The sequence below is a fragment of the Paramisgurnus dabryanus genome, chromosome 5, assembly GCF_030506205.2.
Source record: "Paramisgurnus dabryanus chromosome 5, PD_genome_1.1, whole genome shotgun sequence".
Taxonomy (NCBI): Eukaryota; Metazoa; Chordata; class Actinopteri; order Cypriniformes; family Cobitidae; genus Paramisgurnus; species Paramisgurnus dabryanus.
The window spans coordinates 16,301,520-16,318,881 of NC_133341.1; the positions used below are offsets into that span (position 1 = coordinate 16,301,520).

Below are 17,362 nucleotides of genomic sequence, written 5' to 3' on the forward strand. Positions count from 1 at the left end.
TTGTCACACATTTTTATAAAGAGTCTTTTCATTTCACCAAGCTTGAGCTTTGCTTTCTGTTTTGTTTCAAATGTGTTTTATAAATACTTTATGCTATATTTACCATATTTTTAATTGGTCTTACCCATCTTTTGTTCTTCATCTTTCGTGTTTTTTTAGTCCTCATCCAGTGTTTGTTTCATTTTGGGGTTTTTTGTCCTCACATTGGCGGATGTTTTTTTATGAAAAGTTTGGCCAAGTCAGGAAATATAGGTGATGACGAATGCCATGTCATCTGTTATAAATTATTGATATTATTGAGCTTTCCATTTCCTCTTGTTTTTTGTTTTTTGTTGTTTCTCTTTTTCTCTCTCTCTCTCTCTCTCTCTCTCTCTCGGCTGGTGTGTGGCCTGAGCTGTAATTGAACCCATTTGCCACTATCTGCCTATAGGACTAAACCTTTTCCTTTATGTGTGTGTGTGTGTGTGTGTGTGTGTGTGTGTGCATGCATGCATGCATGCATGTGTATTTTTTTTCCACAAGCTTTGCCTCACAATTTGCCATTTAGTTGTAGTTTTTCCGGCCGTCCATTCTTTTTCTGGTGTTTTCCTTTTCATCAAACGCTTTATTGAAATGAGTGAGAGGATTTTCCATTCATTCCGACAGTTTCGGGCAGAGATGCTTCATATGGATCACATTGAATACACATACTCACAATAAACCAACCCTTTCCGTCTTTGTGTCTTTGTCTGTTTGTTGGTGTTTTGCTTACTGACTATTGTTGACATTTCCCAGCTTCAAAACAATCCCGGTAGTGAATTTAGTTGTATTCTCTGCCATTCATTTCTTAATGTTTAGACTGCATGCAGAATCTTGTTATGTAAACTTATGGTTCGAATATGTAATCCCACCAGTATGATTCTCCACTCATTGCTGCATGTGCGTGCCGTCCTGGGAGGCCAATATCCATTGAATGAATGCAGGGATGAAGCATTTCATGTCCTGTGCTGTTTTCATAACTCCTCTCACTCTCATTAATAAAAGCATGTTTTCGTTTCCAGGTTCATTTGAAGAGGAACCAATCCAGTGAGTATTCCTTTCTTTTTTTCCCCTTCCCCTCTATCCCTATGTCACTCCGAAGGTTTGGCTCTGAAGAGCGCCTTCCATTTTGACTTCTCTTTTTCGTTTTTCTTGGCCGTGACGTTTCTCACCAAGTCTCCTTCATGTTGCTCCGGTGACCCTTCCAAAGCCAACTCATCCCATGAGAAAATAAACATCTTTTTTGTTCCGTATCCGAGTAGTCCATCGTTGCCTCCTTAAGCCACGTGAAAGATTAACTGCTTAATTGTGTGTTTATGTTTTTCTATCCATCATAATTTTACATTTTTCCAGTAAATTGTGGCTTAAATGAACACAGATGCATGCCAGAATGTAGTGTTTACACTGCGGCATGTTCACACATCAATAGTGAAGATTTTAACCTCCCAGAAATGTTTTACATACGTAAACGTAAATCCATAACGACAATAGATCCATATTTATTTTTGCGCTGAAATACTAAACATTTCTTATTTCAGCACGTGCTGAAATCGATAAGATCTGTAAGAGAATTATACCCAATAAGCCATTTAATCCAATACATGCTGTTGTGTTAAATTTGAAATCACATTAAGATGTTACCTCAGCCTTGCCAGGGTTACATCAAAATGTATTTTAAAATAAAATACCAAATACCTTAGTTTTAAGTGTATCAAAATAAACTACAAAATACAGCATCAACAAAATGCATCAAATTAAATTACTATATTTTGAAAATACTAAAAAAGACTTTTACAAGCGAGAATGAAATTTCTTCGCAAACCTTCCATCACTTGGACTATTTGATCTATTGCAGTAACATTACATTGACTATGATTGGGTCATGCAAAAATCTGACATATGCATATTGGTAACGAAGGGCCTACTTTGCATTAGCAACACCAATATCGTGGCATTAAAATCCCAGTTGTTCTTGTACAACACTGAAACGCTTTAGGTATTTGTGCACAACCAACATAGGCTGAAAGTAGCAAGCTAAACTATTTAGCCTAAGCTACTAAAACAAACACCAAAACTTAACATGAACTGTTAAAAATTATAGCAAATTATGCAAAACAATTGATGAAAAGCTGGCAGCCTGCATGTTTCTTAACTTTCTGGTCTGTGGCTGTGCCAACTTCTCAGTAGGCACCAATCAGAGGCCGCATTTTTATGATGTCATCATGTAGACTTGTTACAAAGTATTTTACAGTATTTCACAAATGCAAGGCATTTTCATCAACCCTATCAAATTGAAATGCATGTATTAAAAATACTGCCCATCCCTGAGCATTGGAATTTGCATACAAAAGTAGATGTAGTGGACACAGTAATGAACCTTGGCTGTAATTTCAAGAATTTTAGAATATTAGAGGATCAAAGCCATTATTTTTAGACCTTGTTATCAGGCTCCATGCAGTTTTCAAATAGCCTCGTTTTATTTTTTATGATAAAATCTGTTGTAAAATTAATTCAATCCATGTAATTTTATACACCTTCTTAGTAAGGTTTTATATAAAATCACAAATGCACATGTTGGGTATATATTAAACTAAAGTATACTCCAAACTAAATGTTTCTGTAAATCTGCATCTTACACAAACTTAGGACTGACACGACAACACACATTCCCTTCCATAATCTCAAAGTCAGGTGAGTATTTAGGAATCTTAGCGAGTATACATCTAATCATTTATGATCAGCTGCTGCGTTTGTGTTGGTGGGTATGACGGGATACCTGTGAGTTATAATAAATTAACAAAAAATGTTTAAATTGCAAATTCAGTGGCTCAATTAACCTATTGTGTCTTTTAACGCGACTGTCATATGTCCTTTGTTTAATGTACCATATGTCTTACTGTAAAGTTTTTTGTCTCAAATACATACAATTTTAAATACTGACAGTGACTCTGCTGTGTTAACTGTCCTGCAGATTATTTTATTGTATGTATTTGATGCTTTTTGTGATTTTAAATAGGGTAATACGAACATGTGTCTCATGTAGTGAAGACCAAATCTTAATCCTCAAGTTACTACCAGTTTAAAATCATCAATTCATTTCTACAGATTTCTAACTTAATTGACTTAAAGGGATAGTTCACCCAAAAATGAAAATTTTGTCAAAATTTACTCACCATCAAGTTGTTCTAAAGCCGTATGAGTTTCTTTATACTTTAACATAAGAGATGATATTTTGAAAAATGCTGGGTTGTCTTTAACCCATGCTGGTTAAATATTGGACAGAACATGCCGCTGGGTTAAAAATCACGCAATGCTGGGTTTTTGTTACCCACACATGGGTTGTAATAACCCAGCTGTTGAGTTGAAACATTTTAACCCAGCAGTATGTTCTGTTCAATATTTACCTAGCATGCGATATAAACAACCCAGCATTTTTGTATTTTATGTAGTAGACAAAATACTATGGAAGTCGATGGGTACCGTCAACTGTGTGGTTAACGTCATTTATCATAATATCATCTCTTGTTCAACAGAAACTCATACAGGTTTGAAACAACATGAGGGTGGGACATATTTCTCATTTTTGGGTGAACTTTCACTTTAATTGATAAAAAATACCTTATTTGCTCAATCAAGTATATTTTCTTAGCTTTAATATTGCTGATGATTAGTTAAGTGCAGCATTGGACTATGCCTCTATCAGTCTATCCAGATCAATAGTTGACTGATCTGATTAGGTTTGTTATTGATCTTAACATTATGTCTACTGCATGAAACACATGAGCTGCAGTTTTCATCTGGGACTAATGAGCAGATCATAACAAAAGCCTGAACCATTGCTCGTCATCTTACTATGTCACGTCTGATCTTTAGGTGATGAGCTGGGACGAACCAAAATACCACAGCCTTTTTCGAATGAGTAAGAGATTCGTTACTGTAAACTTTTATCTGTTTATCTGTTTTGTTTTAAAGGAGACATATCATGAAAATCTGACTTTTTCCATGTTTAAGTGCCATAGTTGGGTCCCCAGTGCTTCTATTAACCTAGAAAATGTGAAAAAGATCAACCCAGTTATTTTGCTTTAGTAAACCATTCTCTGCAAGCATGAAAAAATAGGTCATTGACATTTGGCTCCCCTTGTGATGTCAGAAGGGGATAATACCACCCCTTAATCTGTACTATCCAACCACGGCACTGCCATTTAGTGCAGAGATCAACTCATTTGCATTTTAAGGACACACCAAAAACAGCACATTTTTCTCACACTCACAAAGTGGCAATTTTAACATGCTATAATAAATTATCTATATGATATTTTGAGCTAAAACATCAAATATATATTTGACATCTTAAAAAAGTTTTATGAAATGTCCCCTTTAAAACCTTTTTTGCTTGATAATATAATCACTCATTCACACTGTTAGGTTATGTCTACAGTACAAATAACTGTACAAATATGTTCACGGACATGATAATGCATTTTTTTAAGTGCGCTATATAACCTACGTGTTCTTCTCTTACTTTAAACAGTAGATTAGCCAATAATGACCTGCTGTCTCTGGATCCATTTGGCCCATCCAGCACTGGCTCTGGCTCGTCTGGACCCCACTCGTCAGGTAACACCCATCTGCTTTATTACATCAAACATGAAGCGTTTCTAGCAAAGCTAACACAAAGCTAACTACATTAAAATCATTTACTACACTATCTCAGAGTGATTGATTTGTCTTAGTTCACAGATACACATAGTTTTGTTATATTCCCAGAACATTAGACAGACAGACTGTCAGACAGACACCCGTTGTATAAGCAGGTAGTAATCATTCAGTCCTGCACCTCCTCCACCCCCAGCCTGTGGGAGGCTTGTCTTAGGTCTGACCTCTTCTATTATTGATGATGCTTACAAGCTGGTGAAAGTGTCTGGGCTTTTCCAGTCCACAACAGTCGCCTCTTGAGAGTTTGCTCAGGTTACTGTTGTCACGGAAACCTCCATATCTTATAGTAAAATAATAATATCTCACTGTATCTATCTTTTGTAATATTTCTTTTTTTAAGCAATGCAATAGAAAACATTTTAAGTTGCGTGTTTATGTTTGTTTTTATTCTAATTCATTTTAGTTGTTTTATTTGTCTGATAATGTAAGAATGTTTTTTTTTTAAATACATATATGTACTGTTTGAAATTTGAATTAAACATTTTAGTAGGAACTGTTTTTGATCTAGTTTACGCATTATATTTAGTATAGAGAATAGAGAGTCGTCTGAGTCCGTGCTCCTTTACGCTTCACATGTCCCTCTCGCTTTCATTCCTGACAAGACAGTTTGTCCTTAAGGGCTTAGTACTCTGCACTCTTGACCTTGATTGTTCGTTTGAAATAGTATTTTTACTTGTTGGAATTAGGAGCTTCCATATACAGTATTTTGAGAAATTGACAATATGTAGTTTAATCTTTGTGTAAATATATATTGCTAGTTGTACAGGAATAAAAACAATATTTAGCAGCAGTAATATTCATAGTTTTTATTTTGTTTGTTTGTTTAATAGGACATTTTTACACTGATTTAATTTGAAGGGATAATTCACCCAAAAAATTGCTAACTCTCATGTTGTTACAAACCTGTATACATTTATTACTAATATGAACACAATGTTTGTTACCAAACCGATCAGAAGCACCATTCACTTCCATAGAATTAAAAAATGAATACTATGGAAGTGAATGGTAGTTGGTTACAAACATTCCTCAAAATATCTTCCTTTGTATTCATTAGAACAAAGAAATGTATACAGGTTTGTAACACCATGAAAGTTAGAAAATTATGACAGATTTTTTTTTTTTTCTGAACTATCCCTTTGTCTTTACATAATGCATACATGATGATATTAACAATCTGTCCAAAAAGTCTGATACCACCAGTGAAGTTCTTCTATTTTGCATTTTTGTAATTTAATGCAGTTCTTTTTATTTGCAAATATATTATAAAATAACTATTTTTGTATAAGTTTAGGTATTTCTTAATATTTGCTATATCTATCTTGACATCAAAGCAGCATGCACTCTAGCTATTTTGAGCTTCACTAGTAAGTGTGAAACATGATGATCCATGCGGTCCCATCTATTTCCGGATGTGTGACCCTGTTTGCGAAATCCAGGTTAAAGTCTCATAACCTAATATCCGATTAGAAGTATCAAAGTTTGATTTCAATCTTTGACATGGACTTATACAGTACAGTGCAAAAGTCTTAGGCCACCATTCCACCATTAGATGTGTTGTTTTTGCAATTGTATAGTGATCATATATAATTATTTCTCAGTCTCTTTATTAGAATACAACCAAAAAAAAATACATGAAATGTGTATATATAGTATTAAAAACATTAAAAGTATAAGCTGAAGTAAACTCCTCTTCCACTTTTGCAATAGCTGGCAGCTGCACGATCTCTTAAACCTAAATAAAATTAAATCCTAATTCTAATTTCAGGACTTCAGTCTCCTCAAAAAAGCTCAAAATGTGTTTCGTGCCAAGAGAGGTCACACTAAATACTGACCGATGCCTGAAGAAGAAAATAAATGTTTTTTGTATATTAATAAAAAGAGTGAAAAAAAATAAAATGGACAAAAAAACTTTGCTTAAACAACAAAGCTGGTGGTGGTGGCCTAAGACTTGCACAGTACTGTATATATATATATATATATATATATATATATATATATATATATATATATATATATATATATATATATTATAAATGTCAATGTAACATTTTCACAGAATGTCCATAACATTATGATTTTTAGACTGGGTCACATATTACAACATAATCTGTTGTGTTCTTTAATGGAAGTGCAAGTAATTTCAAATCCAAAGTTAATGGCACTAGGTAATTTTGGCCACTCTGTAAACACCCATGCCTTGTATTTACTTTAACCTGGTTTGGGTGCATGACTCTAGGCAAGCATCATTTGCAAACAAATGAGTGCTTTTCTTGTAAATTAGCCACTCAACTCTTAAAAAAGCAAGCCAACCTGTCAGTCATCCCTGACCTTATCTGCGAGGGCCAGTCGTAATCCAGAGTTAATTGGCACATTGCGTGGTCATAGGTTGGAGTTTGGAGTCCCTGTGTCACAAGCGTTGTCAGACATGACCTTGATATGGTTCTGACAAAGCAACAGAAATAACAATAAAGAGGACATAAGTAATGTGCTGATGTATTACACATACGTGTATGGATATTTGGGTCATTCTGGTATTTATGTTATTTCAGTCAAATTACATTTTTTTATGTTTATTTGAGTCTCTTTCTTCAAAATGATTTCTTTTATTTTCTCATTGTTGCTTTGTATTTGTTCAACGCTCTTTTTTTTCTTAGACCTGGCTTCTCTGTTCCTATCCTCTTTCTCTACATCTGTCCCACTGCAATTAAATGATGAGGTCTTTGAAGACCCAGGTAATGCTTGTGACAAGTGTCTGCAGCTTTAATCTGCATTTTAAAACTAACAAACACCTGCCCCAAAGTCTAAGAATAAACAAAAATGTTAATTATGTTGGAAATTTTTATTTGTTTTAGCTTGGTTACTCTTAATGGCATGGGAGTTTTCAATATCCACTGACAGGCACATAGAAAGACAAATTTTGAACCATGGTTAATGACTTTTTAAAAGCTGACCTACATTTTATAACATGTTACTCATTTGAATTCTTATTTTTGCTTCATTTTTATTTGGTTGACCATTCCATAACTTATTTAAAAATGTCTGCTTTTTACTTTGTCTAATTTTGTGTTTATGCAGAATTGTCTTAAAATTGTATGAACTACAGAGCTGTAATCTACATTTAGATTCAGAGAGAGGTTACAGCACATCCTTCATATACAATAGACACGCAGTGCACTCAGATCTTCTGTGTAATCGAAGATTGCATGATGTTAAGTGTATTTTTACAATCCTGTATTGCTATCTCTTTTCTGGTGACCCCCTAAACAGAAGTGGATTTACAGCCAGAGCCCACCTCTCCATCCGAAGTCAGTCTTGAGGTTGCAGAGCCTCCTGATTTTCCACTTCCCAGTAAACTTCCTACAACTTCTGTCGCCAACTCGGCCACCCTGCCGTTCCCCTCTGTCCCCTCTCTTCCCTCCACCTCTCCTTGGGAGCCCCCCAATGAGGCTTTTGCCCCAGTCAGTTCTCCCCCCGCTAGAGCTACGAGTGTGCCTCCAGCTCTACAGACTCTTTCTAGGGACTTCACCACCCACAAACCCCCTCTCAGTGCTCCAGCAACCTGTCCAGACGCAGTTGCTTCCTGGGCACAGAGTCAATGGATTGCCTTTAATGATACCTTTGTGCCTTGTCGTGGACCGTCTTATCAAGTAGCAAGGCCACGGTCTGTGCCCTTGTCTCAACAAGCCAAGCTGTTCTCCAGAGGGCCTTCTGCTGACTCCTTTGCCAGCACTGGGAGAGACGAGTGCGCCCTTTCTCCGAAGGAAGCACCAGTCAGAGGAATGCAGGATGGTAATGCTACGGAATGAGAGATTTAAGCATGTTTAAATATGGTTCTGTACATGACTGTACTGTGTGTACTGTGATTTTAATAACCCCTGTTTTATTGTGTAAAAAAAGTTTTTATTAAGTTTTATTTTGGGTTATTTATTAATTTTTTGCTTGATTTATGATTTAATTATTTTATGAATTTATTTGAATGAAATGTTAACCCTGTGTTCACCTTTAAGCCATCAAAATTGTTGTTTACAGTTAAAAATGACAGTATAAATTTTTTAATTTTTTTACTTTTTCCTCGCCAGATTTTTTATAAAAAGTTCCCAGCCAGTGCCAGCATTTTTTATGATTTTCACAAAAATGTAATGCCTTGCAGAAAATTTTCTCTTTATTGTTCTCTTTTTATCACCTCTCAATTATGGCTAGGCTTCTTCAAAAATACCAAATTTTGAGCAAAAAGTTGAGAGAATTGCATTTTTGTTAAGGACTTTTAATAGAGATCAGATTCAGAGCAATGATCAAAACATACACGGAGTTCTTATGCTGTGTTTACACCAATCGTGTTTGAGGCGTCAAAATCGCTTCTACCGCGCCTAGTTTGCCGCTTGAACAGTTTGAATGCATTCAAATTTTGCCTGCAAGATGGCTGATGTTGATTGAGCATTTATCGAGAGAGTTACCGAATTGTATTTGGTCACCTTACTATGGGGGAAAATAAACAGCGCGGGTCGATAAACGTCACGTGACTCAAAAGTGAAATGTGTATTTAACTTACCAGGTTGCCCAATGTCCTCTGACACTTTTCCCATCGAGTTCCTTTTTATTCCTGTTTCTATAGAAATAAGAACTTGAGTCGTATAGCTCCGGGTGACTGCTTACGGACAATATCAAGCATTCCTTCATGTTGAATGAGTGACTCCGGGCGGGCTGCCGCCACAGCAGCAAGCAGGCTCCTGATTGGTTAACGCGGCGCAAAATTCCACCAAAGTTCACACTTTTCAACTCGGACGTCAGCCGCAAATTCGCGTCAAACGCAAAATGCACAAAAAAAGAACCATTCGCGGGTATCGCGTGTACGGTGCCAGATGTTCAGTTCGCACCATTCGCGCCGCAGACCTCCAGATGTGCGTCCACACGTCTTCACATTGACTTAACATTGATATCACTCGCGCTTCACGCCTCTACCGCGGCTGATGTAAATGCAGGCTTACTGTTTGCTTTTATGTGCTATAAGCTGGGTAAGAGCACCACCTGGTGGATAATAGCGGAAAAGCGTATTACCCGAAAAACTCGTCATTGGCCGCGAAAGAGTTAAGGCCCAAAAATATTTGCTTATTCGTATAAAACAATCCTCTATAATTCAATTCACGTCTGCATTCTTCCAAGTTCTTATCGGTTTAAAAATATCTATTTTATATTAATTTGCTGTTTTTAGCTAAACTGCCTTTAAATCTTTCTAACTCAAGTTTTCACATTTTCATAAGTATGATTAAGATGGTTTACAGGTGGTAATGTTTGAGTATTCTTACTTCAATTTGCTTAATTATATACTTTTTCATTTTATTTTCATTTTATTTTCATTTTTATAAACGTTTTAACTTTATGTTTGTTCATGATGATTTTGAAATGTTTGGATTGTAACACTGCAACTAAGCATGCGCATGTTTGAGTGTCATTTAGACTATTGCTGATTTCAGATCAGTTGAAATCATTGGATTTGACTCTTCATTTGCCCCCAAATGTTTTAAATGTTTTTCAGCATTGGTTGTCATGTTTTCATGTTCAACTATAATATCTCAGTCATGTTTCTAACCAGTGCTATGTCTGTAGTAAGTCTTGTGGTTCTAATATTTATCATCTTCTTATGCACAGTACCACCTCCAAACAGGCCAACCACTCCTCTGGGCACAGCAACCATAGTCCCTCCTCCAAGACCATTATCACGGCCCAAAATTCCTGCTGGCAAGTTAACTGGCATAAATGAGACCGTAAGTAAAATACAGTAGAGTTACTCACAAAATGTCTGATTCAGATTGATAATTATTTACGGAGTTGTGAAATATTGACGACATAGTTGCTTTCATCAGGGTCGCCCATTCAGCCCTCCTAAAGTGTTAAACTCCAGCCCTCCTCCTGCTCCCCTCGCTCGAGCTGAGAGCTCCTCCTCCCTCAGCTCTAACACCTCCCTGAGCGCCAGCAACACACCGACTGTCGGTGAGTTATTTCCCTCAAACATTAAACACACACCCATATCATCCATTTGCATGAAAACACGTATGTACACGTTGTATTTCATCATGATCAACACATCGCACGCTTTATCACTCCATCTTCACCCCTCCCTGGTGGGCTATGCTCTTCCTTTTTGTTTTATCGTTTCATTTTGACTTAAGAGGACGATGTGATCATGGGGAAACTGCCCACATTTGAGAAGAGATGTGAGACACCGGCAGGTAAAATTAAGAACCGCGAGGAATATTTAATGGGACTTACAGTACTAACTGACTCCTGATTTATCGTCTGTTCCTGAACAACCAATCACATTGCTCCATCTACTAAACCAACTAGCTCACCTCTAAATGTTCTTCTATTACACTTGCTTGGCGTAATTAAGTATTTTTCACTAATGTGAATGATGTTAAAAATCATAACACTGTGATTTTTGTTGCTGATTTGTTTTGGCTGATGAGTATGCATGACAGAAATAATGTGGATTACAATTTAATGCGTAGAACTCACAGAATGTTTTAACTCATGTTTTTATTGGTGTCCCTCTCATCCTTGCAGGGACCTCCCGTGGGCCCAGTCCTGTGACATTGGCATCCCATGATGCATTGCCTATTGCTGTAGCATTCACTGAGTCAGTTAATGCCTATTTCAAAGGAGCAGATCCCAGCAAGTAAGTTTCGCATAATCTGCTTTGCCAAGACCATATAGACCATTCAGACTTTTGCACAGTTCCCATGATCACAAAATACCTGGAACCATTGGGGAGTCATAAAACTCTCATTTCCAGGCCTGTACACATCATGGAAATTAATATAAGAAAGGTATACAGGGAATATAAATGTTTCTGGATATGCTCAGTTTTTAAATATTTGTTTATTTTAATCTCTACAATTCATTAGAAAAGTTATGGAAAAGCTACGAGAACCCTGTGTACATCTGCATGTACATTCTTAACAGTTTTCACCATCAACTGCAGTGTTACTGCCGTTTCATGTTTGTTATAAAACTCGCAATGTGTGCAATTAGAATTAAATTATCTCCTACATTTAGTTTATCAATTAGATTAAATCTTTAATAGCAGACGCCCGTAACGTTTTCCTAACTTCGGTTAAAGCATCAATGTCAACATGTTAAATATGACTGTACACAGGCATCCCCACATTTATTAGGATTGTGGTGTCCGACAGGTGTTTAAATCTTTTGGTGTTGATGAATTAAAGTGGTTTAGCTCCGTGTTAAACCCAGCTCTGTGTTTTAGGTGCATTGTGAAGATCACAGGAGACATGACCCTATCATTTCCCAGTGGCATCATAAAAATATTCACATCCTCTCCATCTCCTGCTGTACTCAGCTTCAAACTCTCAAACACTAGCAGACTAGAGCAGATCATGCCTAACCAACAGCTACTGCACAGGTGAGTGTCTGTGTGTTAAACAAGACATTTCTGTAAATATGACATGAGAAAGTAAAGTGGCTTAAAGAAAAACACCAGCGTTTTTCAATATTTTATTATGTTCTTACCTCAACTTAGACAAATGAATACATGCCTATCTTTTTTTTATGTGTGCACTTAATTCTTTGTACATCGCGTCATGAATGTGTTAGCATTTAGCCTAGCCCCATTTATTCCTTAGGATCCAAACTGGAATGAATTTAGAAGCCACCAAACACTTCCATGTTTTTCCTATTTAAAGACTTTTTCCTAATAAATACAAAGATAAAGTGCACGCATTGAAAAAAGGTATGTATTAATTTATCCAATTTAAGGTAAGAAACATAGTAAAATATTGAAAAACGCTGGTGTTTTCCTTTAAATATAATGGCTCATATGACAGCTTCGTTGTCTTATAGTCAAGTCTTCCATGTTTCAGCGTCCATAAAGCTCAGATTTACAAGGCATGGTTGCCACTGAGGTTAAACTACTGAGCCTGGACTAATCTTTTTCTCACTCACTGCTAACCCTTTTTGTTGTGTGAATAGCTTCCAGGCATGACTAATCGAATCAAGAATCAAGAGGGATTTGTGATTTAATAGATGGATTGCTGGAGTAGGGTTAAGTTGTTCATGCTGCTACAACAACACGCAGCAATGAATTATAAAGTTGCTAATATTGCGTGCATGTGTGTGTGTATTTTGCAGCGACTCCTCCCAGAGCGACACAAACACTAAAGACTTCTGGCTAAACATGCCTGTATTGACGGCATACCTCAGGAAGAGCTCTGAGCAGAACCCTACTGCATCATATTACAATGTTGACGTCCTCAAATACCAGGTAAATAACTTTTCATTCCTCAGTGTACACCTTATTCAGCTAGCTGTATTTCTGGTGACATTTAAAAAAGCTAAAATTACAACTGTTTAGTTGATCACAAAGACCAAAGGTTTAGGTTTGCAGGGCATAAAAAGCCATGTATATGACATGTTAATCATATGATCAACAAACATAAGATGGAGTGCCAATGCAGCACTGGCACAATAGGGCAAGTCAGTTGGTCCAAAACTCTCTCACACTTTAAGAGACATTGACCATGTTATCTTTATTGCCGTGCCCTATCCTGGTGAGTATGGATTGTGAGTAGTCCGATTTAAAACCAGTATTAACTGTTAAAAAGCTGCTTCAGGTCTTCTGTTCAGTTGCACTGAACTCATTGCATTGAAGTTTGTGAGGACTGATCTATTCAATCTTTTTTCCTCAGGTATGTTCAAATGGGATCCAGTCAACACCTCTGAACCTTGTAGTTTATTGGAAATGCAGCCCTACTACCACAGATCTGCGGGTGGACTACCAATACAACCCAGAGGCCATGCAGCCCCCTGCGGCACTCAGTAACATACAGGTGTTAGTACCTGTCAGCGGTGGGGTTACTAACATGCAATCCCTCCCAACAGCCATCTGGTGAGTTGAAGGCAATAAAGTACAACACAGACAAACACAAAATATCATACAGATTAAAATGTTGTGGCTGAGGTTTTATTTAATGTCCTGTATACACTTTTGCTCAGTATTATTTGACAAGATTGTAACTGTCTTTGAATTAGGAATGCAGAACAGAGCAAGTCTTTATGGAAATTGAGTGACATCTCTGAAAAGTCTGAAAATGAAGGTATGAAAATTGGCCTCACCCCAAGTTAATTTAGTTGGAATTACTGCTGAAAATTAGAGAGACAGAATGAAATGTGATTAATGTGATTTTGAAGAATCATTTTACTTCATTTTTGTGTAACTGTGTACTTTGTATGTGATGTTAAAAAGGTTAAAATGCCACCTGGCACAAAGTATAAGGTTGACTGTGTGTGTGTGTGTGTCAGGCTCTGGTTCTTTGAGGGCAAAGTTTGAGCTGTCTGATGGCCCTTCCATCCCCGCCACCATGGCCGTTCAGTTCTTCAGTGAGGGCAGCACTCTGTCTGGTGTAGACATGGAACTAGTAGGCTCTGGTTACCGGCTCTCCCTAAATAAAAAGAGATTTGCTACTGGTAAGACTTCACTGTGGTACCACTGCACCAGAACATATACAAGAATATACAGCCATGGAAAATCATGTTTTTATTTTTAAGAAAATATTTTTCATACAAATTGTTAAAAGCGGTGTGCATGATCTCTGAAAGCCAATGTTGATATTTGAAATCAGCTAAACAAACCCCCTACCCCAATAGAATCTGGACCTTCTTTTGATAGACCCTCCCCACACATACGATGTTGGTTAATAGACACACCCCTTACTGCTGATTGGCTAAAAGTGTGTTTTGGTACTCTGCTCGACTCCCTTTTCCAAAGTTATTTTTTCAAATCATGCACCCCGCCTTTAGTTGTTGGTTAATGATTAATTTGATATCCTCCTTCATGGGTGTTATAAATGTATAAATGATAAACAACACAGATTCTACATATTATAATTTTGTCATTCCAATGACAGGATTAAAAGAAGATAACATATCAATACTTAAGTGTGTGTGTGTGTGTGTGTGTGTGTGTTCACAGGTCGCTATATGGCTGACTGCTGAGATCTGAGCAAATTAAACACACAGGGAATCTGGAGGTGAATTTCTGATCTATTCTGTCAATGCTTCAAAATAATATTTCTGGTGGATCTTTAGAGGCGATGGAAAAAGAGGGTGAAGGCCTCTCATGCTTCTGTTTCCTCTCCACGTTCTGAATGGTCCAGTTCCAGAGAAGCACCTTTCTGCAGACAAGAGATTTTTATACTACAGTAACGTAGCACTGAGTATCGAACACTGTAAAAAGAAAAATAAAACTAAAAAAAACTAAAAAAGACGAAATGTCAGGATATTGGTGAATGAAATCATTAATCTTTGATACTTTTTGATCTATTCAGACTTTTATAAAGTCAAAACGGTAGTGTTTGTTCTTTATATGTATAGTTAACAATTTGTAATATGAATTATATGTGTATAAACCTACAGCAGCATATCTAAGCAAAAAAGGAGAATACTGCACTAACAATCTTTCTGTATATTTGTGTAGCATTCATTCATTCATTTCTACTTGCAATCCACCGAAAAGTCCGTCACAAACAATGACGGAAAATGGCTCAAATTCATGCTCTTTTTTTTTTTGTCCAAAAGCCCATTGGTAGTTGAGCATTACACAATTTATCTGCTAAATTCAAATATTTTTCCTGCTTTCATTTGTTTTTCTGTTTTTCCTGTCTACAGTATATTTCTGTGTTTCTCATTATAAATGTGCAATGAAGGTTTAAGCTTTCAGAATGACTTTAATGGATTGCTGGTAAATTTTTGTGCCATTTTTAACATTGTCAAGAGAACTTGCTAGTTAGTTGTGTGCTTTGCATATCAGCAAAAGGAAACTTAAACACTGACCTCAGTGCCTCTTTCCTGTTACTTAAACTAATTGTACAGCAAAAGCATTTACATATTTAAGTGTGAAAGAGACGATCTTTCTCCCTTTTTCGATTTCATATCGTATATCTTCCTTTATTATTATTATTAAGTGCCAGTGCAGTTTCTGACGAGAATTTGCTTCTTAGTTGGATTTAAAGGGAAACAGTAAATCCGAAATATCAAATCTTCAAACTCCTTGTACCAAAACCCTTGTCCTGTGCCTCTTTGGTCATGTTAATATGCATTGTCCAGTATAAGCACATGCTCAGGCTTTATAGATAGAAAACTGGGTGTAATTCTACCAAAATATCCAGCGAAAAATCATCACTGTGATATAAAAGCGAACCCTGACTTGATGACTGTTGAGCTTTTAGAGGGATCCTTGTTGATAAACAGACCAAATGTTTTGGATGTTTGAATATTGAGATGAATTACAAGTGTAGTTTGATATCAAATTTTCAGTTATTTTAAGGAACAAGGGTACTTTTTATGTATTTCACATCTTGTGGAGAGTTTTGTGTTGTTGCTTAAGTTCATGGCTCAGATAAGTGAATGGCTTTAAGTGGGTTTGCCAAATATTGTCTGAAAAGCACAATAAGATGCAGTGAGCCAATGAAAATCACAGGGAAGCTGAAATGTGTGCCTGGTCCCAGAATCGTCTACCCCAAGACCCCCCAACTCTAGTCTCTTTAAATATTGTTTAATTTTTGTACTACACCAGTTCGCCATCTTTTTTATTCTCAATGGTTTTCTCTGTATATGCTGGAACCCAGTGGAGAGCATGCAGTGGTTGGTTGTGAAAACCCTGCCAGCCCCCTTTAAGGGCTATTTGCCTTGTCCTCCATGAAAGACCATGTCTCCAATGGCTACCCCAGTAGCATGGACAGCTGACAGCAGTTGTACCTTAAACATGAACAACACTAAAAAACACCAAATGTCAACAATGAAGGATCTCTTGAATCTGGAAACAGTGACATTTCTTAAGAAACATGCCTTGTCTTCACCAGGAACCTTTTTCAATTGTAGCCTAACAGTTTTGTGAAGTAACAAAGTGAAGATTTTATATACCGAATCCTCACCATTTGTTTGTAATTTTTTAAGAATTGTGATTTTAATTCATTTGTATAAAACTGTGGTGTTGGTATTACAAGCACAGAGGCAGAAATCAACTGGTAAACATCCAGATCAATGTAGCTTTCAAATACAACAACAATATTGCCTTCTTCAGTCCAGGGCTTCTTTAAAAGAATATGAACTAATAGTGTAGTTAGCGAGCTGGTTCTTGCTGCCTCTACAGACATCACATGAATATTTGAATATCATTCAGAACATTTTGAAAGGTCTCTTTTATGTCCACATTTAATGAAAATGTAAAAGATTTGCGCAATTTTTTTTTTTACTCACATAATGTACATTTTTACAAATATTTCTGCCATTTTTCTCTGCTTTATGATGCTCTGTGTCAGTAATAAATGTGTAATATATAAAACTATACAAATATAAAATATATTACAGAATACTGATTATCCTGTCTTTCTTTGCATAGATTAATTAACAAACATGCTTTGTTTGTGGTGAGTATATACAGTTAAGCTGGTTAATTCTTATACATTCATACAAAGTATAAATGTTCAATTGTCACGCCCAGTATTGGGGAAAGTTACTTTTAAAAGTAATGCATTACAACATAAAGTTAATCCCAAAAAAGTAACCAATTGCGTTACTTAGTTACTTTTCATGAAAAGTAATGCTTACAGTACTT

General features: G+C 36.4%; 1 protein-coding gene across 8 annotated transcripts in view; it reads left to right on the forward strand.

Annotated features, from left to right (window-relative positions):
• Positions 1-17,117, forward strand: part of fcho2 (FCH and mu domain containing endocytic adaptor 2) — a 44,399-nt gene extending 27,282 nt beyond the window's left edge. The window contains exons 15-30 of one of the 8 annotated variants that reach the window (XM_073814658.1): positions 1,041-1,065; positions 2,665-2,709; positions 3,892-3,937; positions 4,550-4,635; positions 7,392-7,469; positions 8,005-8,526; positions 10,384-10,499; positions 10,599-10,725; positions 10,905-10,964; positions 11,299-11,410; positions 11,999-12,154; positions 12,880-13,012; positions 13,437-13,636; positions 13,780-13,844; positions 14,050-14,214; positions 14,720-17,117. In XM_073814658.1, coding sequence (XP_073670759.1) covers positions 1,041-1,065; positions 2,665-2,709; positions 3,892-3,937; positions 4,550-4,635; positions 7,392-7,469; positions 8,005-8,526; positions 10,384-10,499; positions 10,599-10,725; positions 10,905-10,964; positions 11,299-11,410; positions 11,999-12,154; positions 12,880-13,012; positions 13,437-13,636; positions 13,780-13,844; positions 14,050-14,214; positions 14,720-14,742 — 1,959 coding nt within the window. In that variant the 3' untranslated portion in view covers positions 14,743-17,117. The remainder of the gene's footprint in view (positions 1-1,040; positions 1,066-2,664; positions 2,710-3,891; positions 3,938-4,549; positions 4,636-7,391; positions 7,470-8,004; positions 8,527-10,383; positions 10,500-10,598; positions 10,726-10,904; positions 10,965-11,298; positions 11,411-11,998; positions 12,155-12,879; positions 13,013-13,436; positions 13,637-13,779; positions 13,845-14,049; positions 14,215-14,719) is intronic. The other 7 variants (XM_073814661.1, XM_073814660.1, XM_073814659.1 and 4 more) reach the window with 7 other exon arrangements.
• The last annotated feature ends 245 nt before the right edge of the window (positions 17,118-17,362 follow it).